Source organism: Pseudorca crassidens, chromosome 13 (genome assembly GCF_039906515.1).
Source record: "Pseudorca crassidens isolate mPseCra1 chromosome 13, mPseCra1.hap1, whole genome shotgun sequence".
Classification (NCBI taxonomy): domain Eukaryota; kingdom Metazoa; phylum Chordata; class Mammalia; order Artiodactyla; family Delphinidae; genus Pseudorca; species Pseudorca crassidens.
Genome location: NC_090308.1, coordinates 29,191,377 through 29,214,449, shown reverse-complemented (window position 1 = coordinate 29,214,449; position 23,073 = coordinate 29,191,377). Strand labels below are relative to the sequence as shown.

Genomic DNA, 23,073 nt, shown 5'->3' with positions numbered 1-23,073 from the left:
AATACTTTTTATATGTTTTGCTGTATCTAATAATATGGAGAAAATGGGCATTTTACAAACAAGGCTGAAAGCTTCCAGATAATTATGCTGATGTTTAATCTGTGCTAGTACCACTGATTTAGGTGAGGCTTTTCTGGCATTCCAGAAACCTTTCTTTTAGGTGTGGGATAGTTAGGAGATTTTAATATCAAATGACAGAATACATATGAATATGGAGATAAAAGGTAAGCGGATCTTTTACCAGACTAATTATTTCATGGAGATCTTGACAACATAGAAAAGTTGTAATATTATCTTCTTTGGGTAAAACTGATTTCCTTTATGCTTGAGAAACTGTATAACTTTTTCACCTTACGAGTCATCAGTAGCCCCAGCCAGTGAACATCTCCCACATTCCTAGGATTTTTCGGATCTTTGGTAGGTAGTTTAATATCTTTGTCTGATCAACACATATTTAAAATCCATGATAGTCTTCATTGCCAGAAGCTTGTCTGTATTCTTATTAGAATTGTATTTGCTGACATGTATTTAACACAGCTGAAGAGCTTAAAGTGAAAAGCAAGTTTAATAGAGATTCATTGTAACCCCAATCAAAATTCCAGCAGGATCTTTCGGAGAAATTATCAAGATGATTCTAAAATTACAAGGAAAGACAAAGGAACTAGAATAGCCAAATAATTTTGAATTTTATAAGAACAAAGTTTGAGGACTCACATTGCCTGATTTCAAAATTTATAAGATATAATAATCAAGAATGTTTGGTATTGGCAAAAATATTAGATACATAGAGCAATGGAATAGAATAAAGAGTCCAGAAATATATATATTTCTGGATATATTTTGTATATGTTGTATATAATATATACAACATATACAATGATACAACATATACTAAAAGTTTGGTTTTTGACAAAGGTGCAAAGGCAATTAGAGAGAATGAATAGTTTTTCAGAAAATGGTGCTGGAACACTGACATCCATATGCAAAACAAAACAAAACAAAACATAAAACAGAATCTTGACTTGTAACTCATACCATATACAAAACATGTTAAAACTGAAACTTCTAGAAGAAAACATGGAGAAACTCTTTGTGGCCTTGGGTTACATAAAAATTTAATAGATATCACGCTAAAAACACAATCCATAAAAGAAAAGAAAAGCTAAATTAGACTTCATAAAACAACTTCTGCTCCTCAAAAGACACCATCACAAGAGTAGAAAGACACGCCACAGATTAGGAAAAAATACTTGCAAAACACATATCTGATAAAGCACTTGTATCCAGAATATATAAAGAACTATCAAAACTCAATAAGAAAATCAAAGTTAAGAAATTTTTTGTTTTTGTAAATACCATTTAGTATGTTCAAGAATATTTTTCTGACTTCCAGTTATTTGCAAGATCCAAACTCATCTCTGCTTCTTTTTTGTCCTGCTTTGGAAGGGCAAGAAAATAGGGACACATGGTCACAATACTGTAAATTCTTTCTAACTGGACCAGTGGTTCCAAGAAGACAAAAAGCCCATTAAACAATTATTCATTGAGTGCCTGTTAGGTACCAGGCACTGCTGGTATTTCAGCAGTGAATATGCTCTCTGCATACATTTAACTTCATTTAGCTTCCATTTAACAAGCAAGACAAGATCGAGCAAATAATTAAAATAGTATGAATGTTGAGAAAAGGAAAATGCTAGATAACGTGGGGAATATTAACGAGAAAACTAATTTGAACATGAAGAAGTGACAATGAAACATACTTTTGCGATACGCGGGCCCCTCACTGTTGTGGCCTCTCCCGTTGCGGAGCACAGGCTCCGGACGCGCAGGCTCAGCGGCCATGGCTCACAGGCCCAGCCGCTCCGCGGCACGTGGGATCCTCCCGGACCGGGGCACGAACCCGCGTCCCCTGCATCGGCAGGCGGACTCTCAACCACTGCGCCACCAGGGAAGCCTGACAATGAAACATACTTTAAGCGACAGAGAAAATGCAATTATATTCATGAAATGGCAACATTCTTTCTTTTTGGTTCACTATTATATAACAACAAGGTCCTACTGTATAGCACAGGGAACTATATTCAATATCCTGTGATAAACCATAATGGAAGAGAATATTTAAAAAAAGAATCTCAAAATATTGTCTCTAATCTAACTATAGACCGAAGGGAAAATTGTTAATAGGTGTACTAGACTTTGATGCCCCTACTACCTGTTTCTTTCCCCTTATCTTCTTTTTAGACCTTCCCGCCTGTAAACACATAGCCCCTTTGAACCTCTAGTCCTCATTCCCTTTTTAGTCGTTCCACCTAACCTCCCCCTCTCTTAGCAGCCATATCTTATGTAGGGCCAGGATGAAGGGAAGGCAAGAGTTGCCTGGGGTGCAGAATGTAAGGGGGCGTTCATTCTCACAGCCCTTAAATTTTACACCCTTGGCACACTACCTGCCTTAACTTCCGCCCAGCCTAAATCCCATGTTCCAATTCTGTCCTGATCCTCTTTGAGTAAACACTTACATTTCATTAAGAATCTTATCTTAATTTAAAGAATGAGTGATTTCAGAATCCTTGCTTACAAGTGGTGGAAGCACTTTAGGTGGGGAGATGTTTGACGTTCTCGTCACACTGCGAAAGGTGTTTCTCACTGGTGAATGCACGGGGAAAACAAAGTAGAATGACTGTGTTCAGAAGCAAAACCACAGACTAAATATTTGATCATCGAGATATCAGAGACAGAGTGACAGGACTGGCAAAGTGTTTTGGAATTTACTAGAATTGAGCTACCAGGAATGAAAACCATTCAAATACCCCAAAATGGTTTATGCTGCGTAGAACTTTGGGTGGAAGATTGGTTTTAATCTAATTTCAGTATGACCACAAGAGTTTCTATGCACGAAAGACACAGATGGGTACTCTCTATTAGCTAAAGAATAATCAACTTTCAGAATAGCTATTTTATTTACATTAAAAATACCAAACGCAGACATGTAGATATTCTGAGCATGTGACTTTGAATGTAACACATTCATATGTGACATTCTCATATTCAGTATCAGAATGCTGCAATTTCTTCAGCTTTCCACTGGTTGCTAATACCAACGAATACGGTTTGACATAATTGTCAGATCTTACGAGACTTTCCATTGAATTTAAAGAAGAAATTATTTCTACTTGTACCCATATTATTCTCTCAACCAAAATCATAACAATACACGTGTCTAGATCTTTAAGGAACTCTGTGACCTCAGACCTTCAGTCAAGATAGTTTTAAGTTTGATTTTTGCCTTTGCAGGTCTGGCATGCATCCAAAAAGTAAACAAGTTCATAACTATGGGATTTTTCTTTATTATTGATGAAATTTGAGGTATTTTGTTTAAGGGTATAAAGAGTATTTTCCACTGACTGGCTCTGCGTTTGGACTTAAAGCAGAGACCTAACAGTTAAATCCACAGTTTGTCATAAATCATTCACTGTTGACTTCTCCCGTGTTTAAAATGGAAACATACTTTATGTTCTATAAGAGACAGCTGGTTGCTCTGATTTAGCGATAAACCTAATGAAATAAAGTTGGATCTAAATATCCAAAAGTTAGAAGGTGCAGTTATTCATTACGGTACTGATTAAAAGATAATTATTCAGTCATGTATAGTGTTAGCCCAGGAAAAAGCCTAGGGCAATGGGTAATGACTGATGTTATTTGGAAATTACAAATAGCATTCAGTCATTTATTTTACCTTATTAGGTAATTTGACAATGTATTTAAAGAAACATTACCATGCTGATTAAGAACAGATATTTTAGTTCATTATCTTTGAAAAGAGCTTTCTTTGCCTTTAACATAAAGGTTATCTTAGGTATATTATATTTTTGATTCACATTCCGAATGTTTGATGACTGATAGCACATTAAGCTTAGTGATATTTTTATAGCTCCTTTTTAAAATTTTAAACATCTTTAAAATTAAATATAACTAGCAATTTGTAACAACATTCTGTAGTCTGAGACCTTGGCAAACATTTCAGATACATTAGCTAATTAAACTTTACAAGTGTTGCAGAAAAGTAAAGGATATGGTAAGATCACTCTTTGAAAAGAAGCCAGTTTCTTAGGCAGAACTCAGTAGACTGTCTAGGCCTCGTGGCATTTCACATGAGGACAGGAAGGAAAGCAAAGTACTAATTCAGTTCATTGAAGGAACAAGAGGACTTAAACGGAAAGGACTGACCACATTTAACTTCTCTGCCAATTTGCATTTTCCCTACCTGCAGCATACTGTACCCTAGTGCAATTACCTGAGTGAAATTGACAGAGACACTGGAATTAACAGCTTTCTCCTTTTAAAAACAAATGTCAACAAATGTTTAATGACCAGTTGAGCTCAAGTTCCTGATTTTGCCCTTATCAGAAGAAAAGCTAGAACCTTCAAAAGATATGGAGGTCAGTTCATTTCCATCTGGGTGGTTGCTGTAGGAGCCCAAATACAGCACATGGCCTCTTAAGGACCTGCTCTTTTGCTCTGATGTTCTTCAGATGAATTCCTTGGCCCTCACTCTCACAGAAATTGTGTAAAGTCTGTGTAACTCTTTTGATTAGTAGAAACAGATATACATTTGACCTTTTTGTAACCTGGACAGACTGGTGCTATTTGGGAGAGGAAGTATTACCTAGTGGTTAAAGCGGGAGTTCTGGAACCATATCAACATTTCACATACAGGCTATTTCATCTTGGTTAGTTAATTGAGTCCCACATGTCTCCAGTTCTCCCATTATTAAAAGAGGCTAATAAAGGAAAAAAATTCACTGGGTAGAAGTGAAGTTTAAGTCATATATATATGTGTGTGTGTGTGTGTGTGTAAAGAACGTTTCACAGTAAAGAGCTCTGACAAATCAATAAGAAAAAGATAACCCAATTTTTTTTAAATTAGTCAAAGATTTAAACAGTTACTTCATAAAAAGTAGATACCAAATGAGTAAGAAACAAAGTATTCTACATCATCACTCATCAAGAAAATGCTAATTAAAACTACAATAAGATACTACCAACCCCTACAATCGCTAATATAAAAAAGACTAGCAATACCAAGTATTGGTGAGGATGTAGAGCAACTAGAACTCTCATTGCTAGTAAGAGAGTGAATTAATACAACAGCTTTGGAAAAGAGTGCTCAGTGTCTACTGAAGGTAAACATATTCCTTCCATTTGACCCAGCACTCCCTCTGCCAGGTGTATACATATAGGCATATGCTTAGTATATACATACAGGGATATGCTAGGAAGGGGAGCTTATGCCCACAGGTATAAACAAGAATGTTTATAACAGCTTTATTCATAGTTGCCTAAAACTACAAATAACCCAAATGTTCATCAACAGAATGTATAAAGCATAGTGTACATATGTCATGAAGTTCCAGCCACATTAAGGAAAAAACAAACAACTGCTCCAGGCTACAATGTGGGTGGATCTCAGACATAAGGAGCGGCGACTCTAGCCAAACACGTATTCCAATAAGCTTATTGAGACCCAGACACTTCCTATGACCAGTCTTTTCCCTTCCTCCTTCTACTCTTTTCACTCCCTTGTTGTGATAGCTGCTGACTTCCAGTTCATTCGAGTAGCTGAGTTGTTCCTGCCAAACCCCGTCTTTAGGGATCCAGTCAACCATCAACCACCCATAACTGAGCACAGTAACTTTGGGATTTTGCAAGATTTTGTCTATTCACCCCTTGCACTGTGGCAAGAACAAAGCTGCCTGATGAGAGTTAACTCCTGAAAATTGATCTATCATGGATAGAAAGATAGGTCTTGGGGAATGTCAACCAAAAAAATCTTACAAGCTTAATAAATGTGTGTTAATTTGAATCAATATTTTATCTGAAAAAGAACATTTGACTGGCAGGACACAGTAACCTTAGAAAAATAATTGAAAATAGAAAACATTTTGTGTGATATTTTTAAAAAGTAGATGTGTGTTTAAGTACCCAAATCCCCATCTAACGCCTATACACGTAAGCTGAAACCTGATTTACTATGACATAGGGCTGTATTCAGCATCGTAACTCAAGATCCTTTTATTATGCTTTCTACTCTCATGCATTCGATAGCAGAGACCCATGCAATGAACTGTGCTAGCAATGTTTTAAGAGCAAATAATATTTGGAACACAGACATTTTTTTTGATGCTGTCCTGACATGCACAGATGTTTCCCAAAGAAAACATTTGGCCGTTAGAAATTATTAGAGCTTAGCTATGTAAACACTGTTTACCTAAAACATCTCAGAAAAAATGTTACCTAAGTGTGATCTAGTTTGTTCAGATGTGTTTATTTAGATTAATAACTGCTTGGCTGTCCTCATAATTATTTTACTTTAATTTTTATGATAAAGCATGAGAGTCATAACATCTTTACTTTTAAAAATTGGGTAACTTTAATATGGTTTGCCATTGTACTCTCCTAGACATTTTAACATTATGCATATGATTTCAGTTAAACATAAATCAGATTTATCTCAGTAATACAAAAAGATAGCTGCTATTACCCAGGCTTTAGTATACAAAGAAACTGAGATTCAGAGAGACTGAGTAAAATGCTTGAAGTCATATAGTAAGTCCAACTCTTGTTACTTGTGAAGTTTTACTGCACCTCACTGTCACCTTGGTGGGTTTATCTTAACACCCTCTCCTACAGACTTGCCACTGCTCTGTACTCTCCACCTCATAAGATGCTGCATCGCTAGCTTTAGACGTGTCAGACTTTTGGGTATCTGTGGGACATGCAGAACCCAATTAAACCTAAAGTCTGAAACTTAAGATTTGACTTGGTATGCTGTATGGGTCATCACGTAGAAAGTGACTGACCTATGAGAGGGTTAGATTGCCCACATGGTGTGGAGTGGGGAAAATGATCAAAGGAGACAAATGTGCCGTCCAGTACTGTAGCCGCTGACTTCAGTCTGTACTAGCCCCATTACAAGGACTTAATAGGCACGTGTGGCTAGTACAGACTGAAGTCAGCTCTAACTGTCATATACACACAGGATTTCGAAGACTTAGCATGAAAACGAGATTATGTAAAACATGTCATTTTTATATTTATTATATGCTGAAATGATAATGTTTTGGATATATTAGAGCAATTAGCATATAGGAATGAAATTAGTTTTACATGTTTCTTTTTACCTTTTTTAATGCGGCTTCTAGAACATTTAAAATTATATGTATGCGTGGTTACATTCGTGGCTCACTTTGTATTTCTGTTGGACAGCACTGGTACGCGCTGTTCTTTTAAGACGGGTCCTTTAAAAAGAAAAGATAGCAAACAGATAGCTTCTAGATAGAAATGCAAGGTCAAAGGGAAGGACTTTTCAACTTGTCTGTGTGCCCCCCGCCCCCAGAAACGGGAGAGGTTGAAGGGAAGGTAAGAGAGAGTTTGAGTAGTGGAGCATGATTATTCTCTAATAGGTGAGGCACGGAAGTCATATTTGCAGGGGGAGGGATGGCATCTCATCCTCAGACATAAGGAGGTGACAACAGATCTAAATTTAGATAAATACATAGGTGGGGATAGAGATGGGAAGTTGAGGGCATCTGGAGTACAAAAGGTCTTCAGGTTTAATAGATCACATAGATCGAAACTAGGAGAAACCTGTGTGACCTGCAAAATTTTGACTGAATTAGAATTTTGTGTATTTGTGATTATAAATCTTTCTTGTCATAAGGAATTTTCTGTTGTAGGATTTGTTAAAATCATTAATCATGAAGACTCATACCTGATCTAAAAATGAAGTGCTGTCCTTGACAGTATTCATGTTATTCACAGGAGAGTTTGATACCGTGCAGAGCCCCTCCACACCCATCAAAGATCTTGATGAGAGAACGTGCAGGAGTTCTGGGTCAAAGTCCCGAGGAAGAGGCCGGAAAAGTAATCCCTCCCCGCCTCCCGACAGTGACCTGGAGGTATGCTGACTTCTCCTTAAAAGGTGTAATGTGATGTTTCATTTTATTGAATGATATATTCTATACCGTACAGTTCTGTAAAGTTTCAGACTTAAAAGAAAAAGATACATCATGAAATGAGTGGACCTACTATGAAGTAGGCATTTCACAGCTCTGAAATTGGAGATTTCGTCCATTATAATGGCAAAACTAAAAACAATAACAACTTAAAAATCATAATGCTCTATAAATTCTAGGCCTGAGATAGTTGCATCTCTTGATCCAAAAGACACAAACAGAAGGCACAAGCAGAAATTTGAAAAATAAAGCCATTGTTTGTGGAGTATTTATCTGAGAAGCACTCTTTCTGGGAGTACTAGGGTCATGAAAGATGTTTACATGGGTCAATAAATATTAAAAGGTAAAATTAATCTGTATGGAGAAAAAAAGTTGTCATCAGAAAATAAGAAAAATTCCAATCATTTGATACATATGTTAAAATTTTTATACCTGTAAAAATTTCCGTGTGTCATTGTTTCCAGTTGGGACAGATCTTTTGAGATATATCCATACTAAGCAGGTTGTTTTTATTATGAAACATCAGAAGAAACTATTCTTAACCGTAATGTGTTACTTCTTACACAGCTGCATATTTTAACTGCGAAAAAAAGTTAAATCTCCAGATTTAGTAAAGTCAAGTAATAGCCCTTGTATCTCTTCATAAGAGATCATTTCCTTGATGCGAACAACAGTAGTAGATTCAAATGCCTTCAAGAACCCAGCAGGTGATATGAATGAGTGAACTGGGCTAGGGGGCCAGCAGACTGGGAAGAGTGGGGAGCACCGGCCCAGTCTACAGGGACCCCTGCATCATTGCCACATGGACTGTCAACCACCATTGCCACAAACTGGAAGTTTGTCTACTGCAGTCAAAACCCTGAACTTTGTGTGAAATCTTCTAATCTGGACATTTTAATCAATAATTTGAAACCGTTCAAAACACCGTGCAGGCCAAACAACCCACCTTATGACTTAATCTGACCCAAGGGTCCACACGTTACAATTTCTATTTAGGGATTGTTCATTGATTCTTTAAAATATTTTTTAAAATATAATTCTTTGCATGAATTACAAAACTTCATGAATTCATGAGACATAAAATTTTATAAGAGCACACTTCTATCATAAAGTCCAAATGTGTCTTTTGGGTATTAACTGCAAGTACATATTTGAATGAGTTCATTCAGATTAGGACATCACATTTTTAAGCCTTATTATTTTTGTCACTCTTGTTCCTCAAGTTTTACAGGGGTTAGATTTGACAAATTTGGAGGAAAAATTAATGGAGTAGCATAGATTTCCATATAATGGTATCAAGATTATATCCAACAATAAAATGAGAGGTCTTCTACTTGTAAAGAGATTTCGGTTTCCTTAGAACTTGATAATTCTTCGATATTTATCTTTTTTCTCCAGCGTGTGTTTGTGTGGGACTTGGATGAAACCATCATTGTTTTCCACTCACTGCTCACGGGATCTTATGCCCAGAAGTATGGCAAGGTAAGAAATCAAGAAATTTTACCCCAAGACACCTTGTTAGAATTTTACTTTAAATAAAATCAAAAACCATTTAAAATTACCTTGTAGTGTTTTTATTGCAGTCTGTCAAGTCTGCTCTTAATTATTTATTTCCAGTGGCTCATTGTTCTTTAATGTGAACTGGCAAATTTACAGAACTTAATTAGAAATCATATTCTTTTTCCTTTCTTCATAATAACTGAATTTTCTACATGAAAAACCAAGCTTATTACCCTCACATAATTATTTTAGAAAATGTTTTTGTAAATTGAAATGGACTTTAAACATTATAATACATATATTATTGTCTAATAAGGGAACCTTAAGAAATTGTTTGGATTAATTTGTTGCACCAGATGTTGCTATAGAATGCCATTTGAAATAAGGAAGTAATCTTTTGTCTGACAGATCCTTTGCATTTATAAATATAAGTATTTTTTGGTAACTTTGAGGAAGCATATTATAGAGACTGGGAATAATACCCCGTCACACATACAAATCCAGAGGCAGATGTTCTCATTACTTTCCTTTGTCTCTTGCCATTATTTTCATAGTCAGTTTGCTTCTTGTAACAGTGTTGTTATACACGTGTGTGAGTCTGTTTCAAAGAGTGATGCACCTGCAACAGGTTTTTCAGCTAGAAACACAGTTGTAGAGGCCATTTGAGTTTGATTCTGTAGGACTCACAGTCTAACCAGAGTCAATTCACAACATGTTGACCTGCCTTCAATTACTGTATTCAAAGTTGTATCTAACTTTGGTTCCTTTTCATATGACACTTACAGAAGTGTCTCCCTTCATCTTTATAGTGTCACATTATTTCATAGGGTCTCATGTTAGCTCAACATGCAGTTTTTAACATCTTCTAGACTAGTTGTGATGAATTAATTGCACTCAAGCATTTCCTCCTAAATTGCGCTCTTGGTGAATTTGCATTGCATTTGATTCTTAGTATAAGTAATGAAAGTTGCTAAACATATGAAAGGTAACAATTTTATTTAGTGACCATTCAGAAAAAGGAGTCTTAGCTCCTTTATCACAATCATCATCATCTGAAACAGTGATCTCCAAAGCAGGATGTATGCGTATGTGCCAGATATACACAAGGTGCTTCACTGAGATAAGGAGAGAAAATAACACATTTATACCCGCAATTTCTATTCTTATCTGTTTCAATACATGTAAATGATTATAACTTAAAGAATATGTATGTAATTTATAAATAACTATACATAAATTTGTGGTACACACTCAAAATTCTATTACTGACAGAGCATACAGTCTAAAAAGTTTCCAGATAATAATCTAAAGCATTTTCTTCTGAAATAATTTTGGCTTATGTGGAATACACAGTAATCCTATTGAACTGACTACAGTATTTTTGTGCAAATTTTCATATTAGATAAATGTTTAAAATAAACAGCCTAACTTGAACACACAAATCCAAATAAAAGTCCCCTTCAGAATAGTCACCATTGGAGGCTATACCTAAATATCCCTGTTGCTTCCATTATGCCAAACCAGTGGTGCGACTCATCTTTCGGAATTACCTTTAGATTTTTAAAATATTTTCTGACTTCAAATCTTCATCCTTGGGCTTCCCTGGTGGCGCAGTGGTTGAGAGTCCGCCTGCCGATGCAGGGGACATGGGTTCGTGCCCCGGTCCGGGAAGATCCCACATGCCGCGGAGCGGCTTGGCCCATGCGCCATGGACGCTGAGCCTGCGCATCTGGAGCCTGTGCTCCGCAACGGGAGAGGCCACAACAGTGGGAGGCCCGCACACCGTAAAAAAAAAAAAAAAAAAAAAAAATCTTCATCCTTTTGTGGTAATTGTGATATTTGGAAGTAAAAGGATGATTTGAACCCAAGACGATAAATAAAGAGCATGGTCAAAATGTCACTATATATATATATATATATACACATTTTTTTTCCGTTTTCGTCAAAAATACCTTAAAGTTTCTACCATCCCAGAACTGAGCGCGGCCTTCTATTTGGGATATGAAGGGGTACCAGTAAAGAAGCAGAGGGGTGGTAAACCATTATAAAACAACATCAAATAATGAAGCTGCTTTTCTTGAGTGACTGATAAACTGGCTCTAAGAGCAATTCCAAAAGCAAAGTTCTCCTACTTCCCTCAGCAGTGGTGCATCACTGAAATAACCCATCCCCTCCCAGGATGGCCACCTGGTCATGCAGCATTCATTTCACAAACAAGTTCCGTTATTTTAAAGTGTTGTCGAAAAGCTTTGTTCGCATAGAAAAGAGAGACATTCTCTATGCCTACAGAGGCTTAAAACAGCCGAGCTTGCAGCAACGGCGGGAAAAGTGAGGGGAAGAAGGAAACTAATGTGTATTTAATGCCCACAATGTGCCAGCGTTAAGCGTCAGAACAATTTTAAGAGGTGGGTTCTTCTCCCCAATCTGTACGTGAGGAAACATGCTCAGAGAGGGAATAAGATGTGTGCAGTCACACAGCTAGTCAGTGGTAGAGATGACTCTTGGGGCCCTGGACTCTTTGACCTCAAAGCCCATGGCATTTCTGCTTATAGAACATCACATGGCATAGACGATTAAGCTACCATGAACACAATATACAAGTGACATTTCCTGAAAGGAATAAGGACAATTAGTGAGGTACTGTGAAGGCAGTTGTGTGAGTTCTCCTTTAAGTTGGAATGATTCTAAGTATCTTCTTGCAGACAATTGGGATAGTTTTCCATCAAAAGGGAAAACTTAAGAAATGTTCAGTGAAATAGAGTGTGGTAGACAGATACCAGTACCTCATGGTGGTGCAGAATCGGAATAGGATCAGAGGCACTGTTGGCAGGGTGTGGGGAAGATAAGCCTACATTTCTAGAACACCTACCATGTGGTAGCACCTGTGTTCGGCATTTCACAAGCAGTAGGGATGGGGGAGAAGGACAAGAGCCTTCGAGTCAGAGAAACCTAACTTTGAAAACCCAGTGCTGACGCTTACAGTTTTCTGACCTTGGGCAAATTACTTAATTCTTCCGTCTCCATTTCTGTAACATGGGAATAATACTATTTATAGTGAAGGAGAAGTAAAGAGAATACCATGTTTAATAGCTTAGCAGAACACTTGGTGTGAACTAACGCTCACAAAAATTGTAACTGTGATTAGTCACTTTCACAAATGTTATCCAACTTAACTCTTATAATTACTCTACTGTAACGTATTGTGATCCAAGTTCTGTGGATGAGGAAACCTGGGTTATTGGAGTTTAAGAAACTTGACCAAGGTTGCAAAGTGATAAATGCTGGTACGAGTATTGGAAACCAGGTCATTCTCATAACAAAGCTTTGTCCTTAATACTATTCTCTGCTACCGGAAGGGGGCCTGCTGGAGTTGACCATGTTGAATAATGGTTTCCTCCAGGAAATTAAAAGAAATTAAAGGGAAAATGTTTTTAAGCTCTATTTTTTTCTAATCAAAATGAAAATTCCTTTATTGAGTTGCATGAAAAACAATTTAGATGACCATGTTTATTGAATTATTATTTATTTTTTAAAGTAATTTGATCATTGACTTTTTTCTTAATGTCAATAAGGAAATTGGTGTTGCCTCTTAGTAAGACGTTAATATTTTGGCATGTTAAGAAGTGACTAAATAAAGGATGTTGTTATATGAGGCCCATCCTGTGAAGCTGGGGACCACATGTAGCTCAGGGGTCATTTGAAGGGGACAGAGAGGGTATTGGGTAGTTGCACTTCACCACACACCATAAATAGACTAGAGCTACAAGGACAACTGTGTTCATCCAACAAATATTTACTTAGCACAGGTACACATGCTTCCCGCTCTCATGGAGCTAACAAGCAAACAAAGTAACTTCAGATTATGGTAACTGCTCTGAAGACAATAAAACTAGGTCAGATGGAGAGTGACTGGGTGGGTGACTGGGGAGAGATGACATTGATGCTGACACCTAAATTACAAGAAGGAGCTAGCCGTGCAGGTTAGGGGGGAGAGGAGTGTGGAGGGGACCGTTCCAGGCAGAGGACATAGAAGGGCTCTGGGCAGGAGCAATCTTCCAGTGTTCCGGGCATATAAAGGAGCAGTGTGGCTGGAAGGTTGTAAACAAAGGTGCGTAACACAAGATAACACAAGGTAAAAACAGAGAGACAGGCAGGGGGCCGCATCAGGTCCAGCGTCTGCCGTAAGGCATTTGGAATTTATTCTAGGTGCAGTGGAAGTTGTTGTAGGGTTTAGGTTGAATTGGGACCTGGTGGTTTAAGATCGGCTGCTGCGTGGAGAAAGGAGTTTAGAGGAAGAAGACCGTTTAGGAGACTGCTGCCTGGAGAAGGGCTTCTTGAACTTGAATGTGAGTCCCTGACCCTCAGGGATTGTAAAACCCAGAGTTTCTGATTCTGTAGGTCTGAGGCAGGGCCTGAGATTTCACCTTTGGAATAAATTTTCAGTAAAGCTGATGGACCATGCTTTGGGAACCGCTAGAAAAGAGCATTTCCCCAACATTTTTCTTGGGAAAGCGAGTTCCAAAATATGTTAATTGATAGTCTTTGTGGAAAAAAAAACCCATGGCCAAATAAATTTGAGGAATACTTGAATTTTATGGCCATTCAGTATATGTTATCATCTTAAAGGTCCTGAGATGTTTTACAGTTAAGAATCCTTTGTAACCATGTTTAATTCCTCCGTTCCCGAGTGTCTAAGTAATGACCTTGAGGACCCACTGAAATGAGGTCTTTCTGGTGATCAGCTGACAATTCAGAAGGACTTTGCCAATAGCGAAAGTGACCAGGGCCATTATTTCTGCTGAGGAAAAAAAAGACCCCTGTACTACGTAAAGTTTATCAAATCTTGAAATTCTTAATGTCTTCAGTTTTTTTAATTTCTCGGATCAGTCTTGTTTCCACAATGTGCACTTTCAGAGTGTAAAAGTTTTGTATGACATAGTGATTTTTCTGTTCTTTTAACCAGAGAATCTTTTGTGTTCGTAGTATATCACGCTGAGTATCTTTATGTAAAACATATAAGGGCAGATCTGCTCTAGGTGAAATGTAGAAGTTGGGGGACTGGAGACATCCCATTTCCCTCATGTAGACAATCCCTTCCCCCATGGTTCTCAGTCACCCCAGAAGGGTTTCCTGAGTCCTGAGGGTTGCTCAGAACACATTCTGTAGGGCAGTAATCCAGCTGAAGGAGCACCAAACTAGAGGTTAGGAGGAAGTCCTGTGCCTAGATGTACCTTAAGCTACTCATTTAACCTCTGAGCCTCTTTTCACATCTAAACATGGTTATAATCCATTTCCTTCCTGGAGTTACCGGATGGATTAAATGATATAATGTAAAAAATATATATATAAAAGTAGCACTTAGCTCTGAAAACTATCATCCATGTCCTGTGGCGGAGAAATTTAATGCACTATTTCCCCCAAAAGGGAAATGACAAAGGCAGAAATTTCCAGACATGCAGAAGGTCAATGTTTGCACAAAGTGGTACTGCAGTGGCCTGAAGTATAGTGAGCTGAGAGCTGGAAATATAAGCGCCAGCGGTGTAAAATCATGTCCTGCCATGACCACACCTACCTACCTATCTACCTATTTTTCTCTCTCTTCCCCACCTCCAACCCCAGTAAAAATAAAGAAACAAGCAAACAAATAAGTAAGTACCATTTTTGAGCTCTTGCTATGTGCCTGGCACTTTTCTGAGTGTCCTGTTAAATGCATTACTATCTCCTTTGCTTTCACCACCACCCTATGTGATTGGTACCATGTCACACAGCTCGCAAGTGGTTTGGCCAGCCGGAACCCACGTCTCTTCCACCTGCTCTGGATCTCTGTACTCTTTTTGTCTCATGTCTTTCCCCACCACCTATCAAAATAAAATTCATGGAACATAATAATTTAGGAATGCCATTTTTACTCATAAATTGCTCTGTGTAACTAACTTTTGTGTTTTAATTAAAAAAAAACTTTAGAAAAATCCTGCTTCACTTTATAAATAAATAATATTATGAATTTTCCAAGGATCTTCCTAATATATGATCACTTTGGACCCTGTTCAGTTGTCAACACAACATGCTCTTTTCCCAAGCAGAACTATTCCTGGATATTTACCGTGATGGCAAAGGAGGGATGTCAGTATTTGAGTTCTGCTGCCTGTGGAGCTGGTGATAGGCTCTGCAGCTGAGCACCAGCTGGCATGTACACCTTTCAGCACTGCACAGCTCTAAAGCAGGAGTTTGTAAGTTTGGCAGGACACAGACCAGGAATCATCCATCATCTGTTAGAGTTTATGAAGATTATCTCTATTCCCTGATTAATTGTATATAGTATTTTACCTGATAAGTTGCAGTAATTCCCCTTTGTTAGAAGGAGGAGTGAAAGAAGCTAAATAAATTGTGCTTTAGGGATTTGGTTTATTTTGAAGCATTAATGTGTCATGTGCTATGAGGCCATGATTCTCTAAAAGTCATTCCACAGGAAGGATGCAAAGGAAATAGCCCAAGTCAGGGAAAAGACTGAAGGAAAAGTGAACAGTTATATTGCGAAACTGAAATCCAAGCTCCCAAAACTACTTGCTCAATTTAGACAACATCTTATATAAAAGGAGCACTGGAGAAATGATATGTTCATCAGGATAAATCCACTGGTTACTTTTATATTAAACAATCTACACACACTTATGTGGAAAGGCTTCTGAAACGGCACAAGCTATATTTTAAATGATGAGATTGTCATGAAGATAAGTACTGACGTGTGTGTACGTCACCTAAGGAAAAGCAACATGATTTGCTAGAATGTGGTTAGAATGAATCAAGTGTTGGAACCATGGATTGGAGGCCACTCTGATGGCAGCATGCAGGTGACCACCCCTCTGGGCATAATGGTTAGAGCATTCTGAATTTGGAGGGAGAAGGGACCTGAGTTTAAATTCTATCTCCACTTCCTACTATGCATGTGACCTTGGGTAGTTTTTTTAGTCTTTGTGAGCTTCAGTTACTTTTATATAAAATGGGGAGAATAATTTCATAATTTGATTAGAAGGGTTAAATGAGTCAGTGCATTAAAACTCAGCACATTACCTACCACAAAGCAAACACTCAATGAGTGTAACCTGTTTTATTTGGTTCCAAGGAAGTCTGAATGTTGAGAAACTGAATTTGGGGGAAACTGGGTGTTTTATCCAAAAATGTATGTGTTGTTTCATCTCATAATGTGAGATACTCAGCTCAGTGTTGTAGAGCGTGACTAGAGAGTGATCATGGCACATATAAATTGAATGAATGAGGAATTCACAAGTCTCAAAAACTTTAGTGATAGAGAACAGACTTGTGGTTGCCAAGGGGGAGAGGGGGCGGGGAGGGATGGATTGGGAGTTTGGGACTAGCAGATGCAAACTATTATATATCGTATGGATAAACAACAAGATCCTACTGTATAGCACAGGGATCTATATTCAATATCCTGTAATAAACCATAATGGAAAAGAAAAATAAAATGAAAAAAATGTTAGTGTTTTTCATGGTTGCTCATAGTATATGTGTTTAAGGGCACACATGCGTGTGCATGTAAACATAGTATAGTTGACCCTTGAACAATGCGGGGGGTCAGGGGTGCCGACCCCCCATGAAGTCAAAAATCTGAGTAACTTTTGACACCTTAAAAACGTAACTGCCAATAGGCTGCTGTTGACTAGAAGCCTTACTGGTAACATAAATGGTTACCACGAATTTTGCATGTTGAGGTATGATATACCGTATTCTTACAATAAAGTAAGCTAGAGAAAGGAAAATGTTATTGTGAAAGTCATAAGTAAGAGGAAGTACATTTACAGTCCTGTACTGTATTTATCAATACCATAAGTTTGTCATCTGTTTGTAAGGTGAATCGTCTGTCAGTACCTATGTCAGTATTGTCTTACATGGTATAAAACACTGTAGATGTGATACACATTACTAACACTAGACATCAAAAATGAAAAGATAATGTGAAAAATAAATTCATATTTATTTACAGACATAACGATTCATGCACTGATAACAAAGCAGCGATGTGATTGCTTTATGGTAGCCTAAGTGCCATCAATATGGCTGCTTCACAGTAGCCTAACCTACACACTAATGAATGAGTCATTGTAAAATTTTTATGACACACAGTATTACAGTTATATTCTTAATACAGTATTGGAGACACAGTTACATTAAAAAAAAAAAAACACTTACCTATGATGATAGGCTGATATGCAGTTTCTCCAGTTAATAGAGAGGGGTATACTGTACAGTAATGTAATTCTTTGAAAGCAAAGTTATAAAACAGTAAGAAAACTAACCCATTATTAATTTTATATGATATATCGCTCACCTTATGCACACGTAAGGATAAGCTGTTCACTTCAATACAAGTCTTTGCACACGATGTTCTACAAGACAAAAACTTAGGCGATGGTGATTATGGGACAAAAACGTGTCATACAGTTCTTGCCGTACAGTTATTAGATTTTCACACGAAGACATTCAACACACATACACAACAGCTAAGGTTATTAACTGTCTGTCATGATGATTACTCTTCATTTAGTGGAAGTGGATCGTCATAAAATTCTTCATCCTCGGTCTCTTTACCATGAGTAGGCTGAGGACGAGGGAGAAGAGGAGGGGTTGGTCTTGCTGTCTCACCAGGCGGCAGAGGTGGAAGCGATGGTGGAGGTGGAAGGGGAAGCAGGAGAGGCAGGCACACTCAGTGTAACGTTATGGAAATACAGCGCAATTTCTGTCTGACTTTTTTTGCTTTTTCGTTTTTCTAAAAATGTTTCTATATGGTACCAATCTTTCCATCGTTTGCTTTAGTTTCAGCGCCCATATCATAGAAGGGTCCATGTCTTAAAAGAGATCAAAAGCAGTTTTGAATAATCAGAACCTTCTGCCAGACTGCCTAATGTCATTTTGTTTCCTGGCGCTGCTTCTTCTATGTCTTCTTCCTCGTTGTCTGGCACTGGTTCAGATGCACTCATCTCCATCAGTTTGTCCCCTGTTAATTTTTCTGGTGTGGTGTCTGTTAGCTCTTGAATTTCTCCAAGATCTCTATCTTGAAACCCTTCGCCCTCACCTCTCTTTGCCGTATCCACCATCTCTTTCATGATTTTCTTGATTGGCTCTGTCGTAAATCCTGTGACGTCATGCACAACATCTGGACACAAGTTTCTCCAGCAGGCATTTATTGTTTCTGGCTTGATGGCTTTCAGGGTTTTTTCTATACCAGTGATGGCATTTTCAGTGGCATAATCCTTTCAGACATTCATGATGTTCTCTGTTGAGGTTCTCTTCCATAGCATTGACAATCCTTTCCGTAGAGTACCATATATAATGAGCCTTAAAGGGCCTATGACCGCCCCCCGTTCTGGAGACTGAATTAGAGATGTTGTGTTTGGGGGCAAGTAGACCACTTTACAGTGCCTTCAGTGTTGAACTCATGGGGTTCTGGGTAGCCAGGGTCGTAGTCCAATATCAAAAGGACTTTTAAAGGCATTCCCTTACTAACAAGGTACTTCCTGACTTCAGGAACAAAGCCTCAATAGAACCAATCCAGAAAAAGTGTTCTCGTTGTCAGGCCTCCTTTTTGTACAATCAGAAGACTGGCAGCTGGTGTTTATCCTTTCCCTTCAAGGCTTGGGGTTAGCAGCTTTATATATAAGGGCGATCCGGATCATAAACCCGACTGCATTTGCACAAAACGGTAGTATTAGACTGTCCCTTCCTGCCTTAAATCCTGCTGCTAGCTTCTCTTCCTTATTAACAAATGTCCTTGGTGACATTTGTTTTTCCAGAATAGGGCAGTTTCATCTGCAGTAAAAACCTGTGCAGCAGATATTCTTTCTCCCCAATGATTTTCTTAATGGTGTCTGGGAACACATCTGCTGCCTCTTGGTGTGTGAAGCTTCTTCTCCTGTTATCATGACATTTTTTAAGCCAAACCTCTTTCGTAAATTATCAGACCATCTTTGCTGACATTAATTTCTCCAGCTTTAGCTCCTCCACCTTCCTTTTGCTTTAAGTTGTCATTTAATGACTTCACTTTTTCTCCAATCATATTAGAATCTACACGTATGCCTTTCTTGTAGTAATCCTGAACCCACATCAAAGCTGGATTTTCCACGTGAGATAAAAAGGTATTTCTGAAAAAGAGCAAGGTTTCGAGCCTGCTGGTGTAACTGCAGCGATGGCTTCATGAATCTCCTTTTCTTCTTTACAAGGGTCTTTATGCTGGATTTACTTATCTTGAGATGGAGGGCAACCACAGCTGAAGAATTTAAGCTATGGTACATATCAAGTAATTAAATTTTTTTTTTTGTCATGTCATGATTTTCTCTGCTTCTTGGGAGCACTTCTAGCATCACTAGGGGCACTCGTATGGGTCCCCTGGTGTTATTTAAGGTTTATGGTATTGCAGTAAACAATGCAAAATACGCGAGAGCTGCAAGAGATCACTTTTTACTGCAATGTGCAATTTACTGGAGAAATGAACTGCTCACAAGGAGTTGATTAGCCTCGCTTGGCATTTAAGCGGATACTTGTAACACTTGAGCTCACTGAAATAGTAACAGGAGGTGGCTAGGAAATTCCTACAGTAGTACAATATGAACTACAGTTAATTTTTTCAGTTATGATTTAATCCTGCATTTAATCCTGTTTGTATACATTTCTCTTGACTGTGAACAGTGCCCTGAACAGTCTGTGTGTGCATAAGTTTTGATCAATTTTAACTTTTTAATAGATTTGTGTGTATCTTATGGTATTAAATGATAAAATAGACTAGTATCTCTATATATTTTATGCATTCATGATATACCTAATTTAATTTTTTTTTCAATATTTCTAGGCTATGTGGTTGGTCTGGGAGTTTTTTTCAAATGATCGCAAATCTCCAAAAAATGTTCCAGCATATTTATTGAAAAAAAATTCCGCATATAAATGGACCAACAAGGTTCAAACCTATGTTGTTCAAGGGTCACTTGTACATATGTGTGTAAAAGTAAAGCTAAATCAAAGACAGTGACACTTCTCAAACTCTCATAGGGAGTTTGAGAGACAGTGAAACTTGAAATTAATACACAAGAAAGATAAGTGGTTATTCATTTCTTAAAAGCACAAACTTCTGGAGGCATCTTTTATAACCTCCCTGAAGTTTCAATCTCCGTTTATGATCTTCGCTTATGAACATTCAATCTCACTCTGTATGACAGTCTCTAGTAAGTCAGAAAGAGAAAAATAAATATCGTATATTACCACATACATGTGGAATCTAGAAAAATGGTACAGATTAACCAGTTTGCAAGGCAGAAATAGAGACACAGATTTAGGGAACAAACGTATGGACACCAAAGGGGTTGTAGGGGGTGGGGGTGGGGTTGGATGAATTGGGCGATTGGGATTGACATGTATACACTGATGTGCATAAAATAGAGAACTAATAAGAACCTGCTGTATAGCACAGGGAACTCCACTTCGCTGTACAGTAGAAACTAACACAACATTGTAAAACACCTATACCTCAACAACAACAAAAAAATAAATAAATTTTAAAAAAGCATTCCATCTCACATCTTGGGTGTTGGAGGGAGGCAGATTACATTATTGTAATTGCCTTAAACTTCCATAACTCATCATTAACTTGCCTTTTTCGAAATTCATGTCTCACTTATCTTTTCTACAGTCTTCCTCTAATATACCACCCACCTTTCTCCAAGTCCTGAGGCCTCAGTTTGGTGGGTTCATTTGCCATCTCTGTCACTTTTCTCTCAGTCCTATGCTTTCTAGCTCATCCTTCCATGGTCATTCTCACCATTCTCTTTTCTTCTCCCTTTCCATCTGGTTGCTATGCTATACTATTATATATTGTATAATATAAATATGATACTTTACTATTTTTTATTTTTAAAAGTATTTATGATATATTATGGGCTGGAAGCAAGTTCCATCCGTCCATAATCTCTATGATAGCAGTAGTATAGCATAGCAACTATAGTTGTAGCATATTACTATTGCTGTAATTCCCCTTGAAGTATATTTAATCTGTTATTAGTTTAATAAATGTGGTGAGCATTATTCATTGGATTTTCTACTGATCAAAACAGTAGAAGCCGGTAGTGGTAGGTAAGCTGTGTGATGTCCCCTTCATGACTTCTGATTACTTAATTTGACTACTGTTCAGTTACAAATATGATGCTTACATCAAATACTTGGATTTTGAACAAATCCTTTTAATCCAGAGGAAAAATTAACTAGTTTTACACCTTTACCTGCTCCCTAGAAGGTCGTTGGCTACATGACTAAGAAAAGAGGCACCATGGTTCCTCTGGTCCTTGAAGTTAAGTCCACAGATGATCTTTATGGAGGTGAAGGTGGGGCAATTCACTCTTACTCATAACTGTAAGCTATTTCCAGGGAAGCCTAATTCCCAAGAAATTATACGAGTCACCATGCTACTCAGTAATCAGACTGATTCAGGTCATAAGAGTCTTTTGGAAGCATCTCAGAGGCTTAACTCCTGGGAAACCAGAAGGCCATGCCAGCTCTGGTGTTCCCTAACCATCCCAGACCTTCAGGAGAGCTCTTAGACCAGTGCTTTATAAATATTAACATGCGTATGAGTCACCAGGCAATCTTGTTAAGCTGTATATTCTGCTTCAGTAGATCTCCAGGGTAGGGTCTGTGATCTGCCTTTCTAACAAGCTCCTAACTCAGTGCTGCTGGTCTGTGAGCCACACTTTGGGTAGAAAGATCTTAATCACTGATTCTCGGTCTTGTGTACATTAGAATCACTGGAGAGCTTTGAAATTACTGGTGCATGAGTCCCACCTCAGAGAATACCTGACTTAATTGGTACAGGGTGTGGCCTGGGCAGCAGGATTTTTCAAAGCTCCCCAGGTGCTTCTCATATGTTGTCAAGTTCAGGAGCCTCTGCCTCAGACGTCATCATCCCAGCCCCGGATGATGCTATCACCCCGCTTTTGCGTAAAGCCTCATCATCTTTATGCCTCTTTTTCTCCGTCAGGCTCACCTTGAAAAAAACAAAACAAATCAAAAAAACCCTGTCCAACACTCTACCTGTACCTCAACAGCTGAACGTGGCCACAAATCTCAAGTGGGTCCCAGCACACCTGGGCTAACTCTTCCAGCTGATTATTTCAAACCTTCTCTCCCCTCAGCCCTTCAAAGCCCCCTCTCAATTCTGCACAAAACTCTTCCTCCATCACTTTAAGGGAAAAAAAAAAAAAAGCAAACTGGAAGAATCACTTTATCTTTGCACCATAACCGTATTCTCTGCCTGCTCTCTGCACCCCCATTCATGCCCTGGATCCAGGCCCTCTCACTTACCCAGTGAATCTCCTCCCAAAAAGACCTCTTTCATTCCTGAATCCCCAGTGTCCCACTTTTTTGGATTATTCCCATCACTCTTTTACATATCGTAATAGTCCCATCACCAGAAAAGCCTCTTGAGCCGTTTTCCAGTCACTGCTCTCTTTCTCTGCTCTTCCCTCACTTGCCAGTCCTACAACTCTCTTCAAGTCTGAGA

The 23,073-nt window shown here is 38.2% G+C and overlaps 1 protein-coding gene across 10 annotated transcripts in view; it reads left to right on the top strand.

Annotated features, from left to right (window-relative positions):
- Positions 1-23,073, top strand: part of EYA4 (EYA transcriptional coactivator and phosphatase 4) — a 298,829-nt gene that overhangs the window by 248,201 nt on the left and 27,555 nt on the right. For all 10 annotated transcript variants that reach the window (XM_067702043.1, XM_067702044.1, XM_067702045.1 and 7 more), the window contains 2 exons: positions 7,819-7,955; positions 9,411-9,494. In XM_067702043.1, the coding sequence (XP_067558144.1) occupies positions 7,819-7,955; positions 9,411-9,494 (221 nt within the window). The remainder of the gene's footprint in view (positions 1-7,818; positions 7,956-9,410; positions 9,495-23,073) is intronic.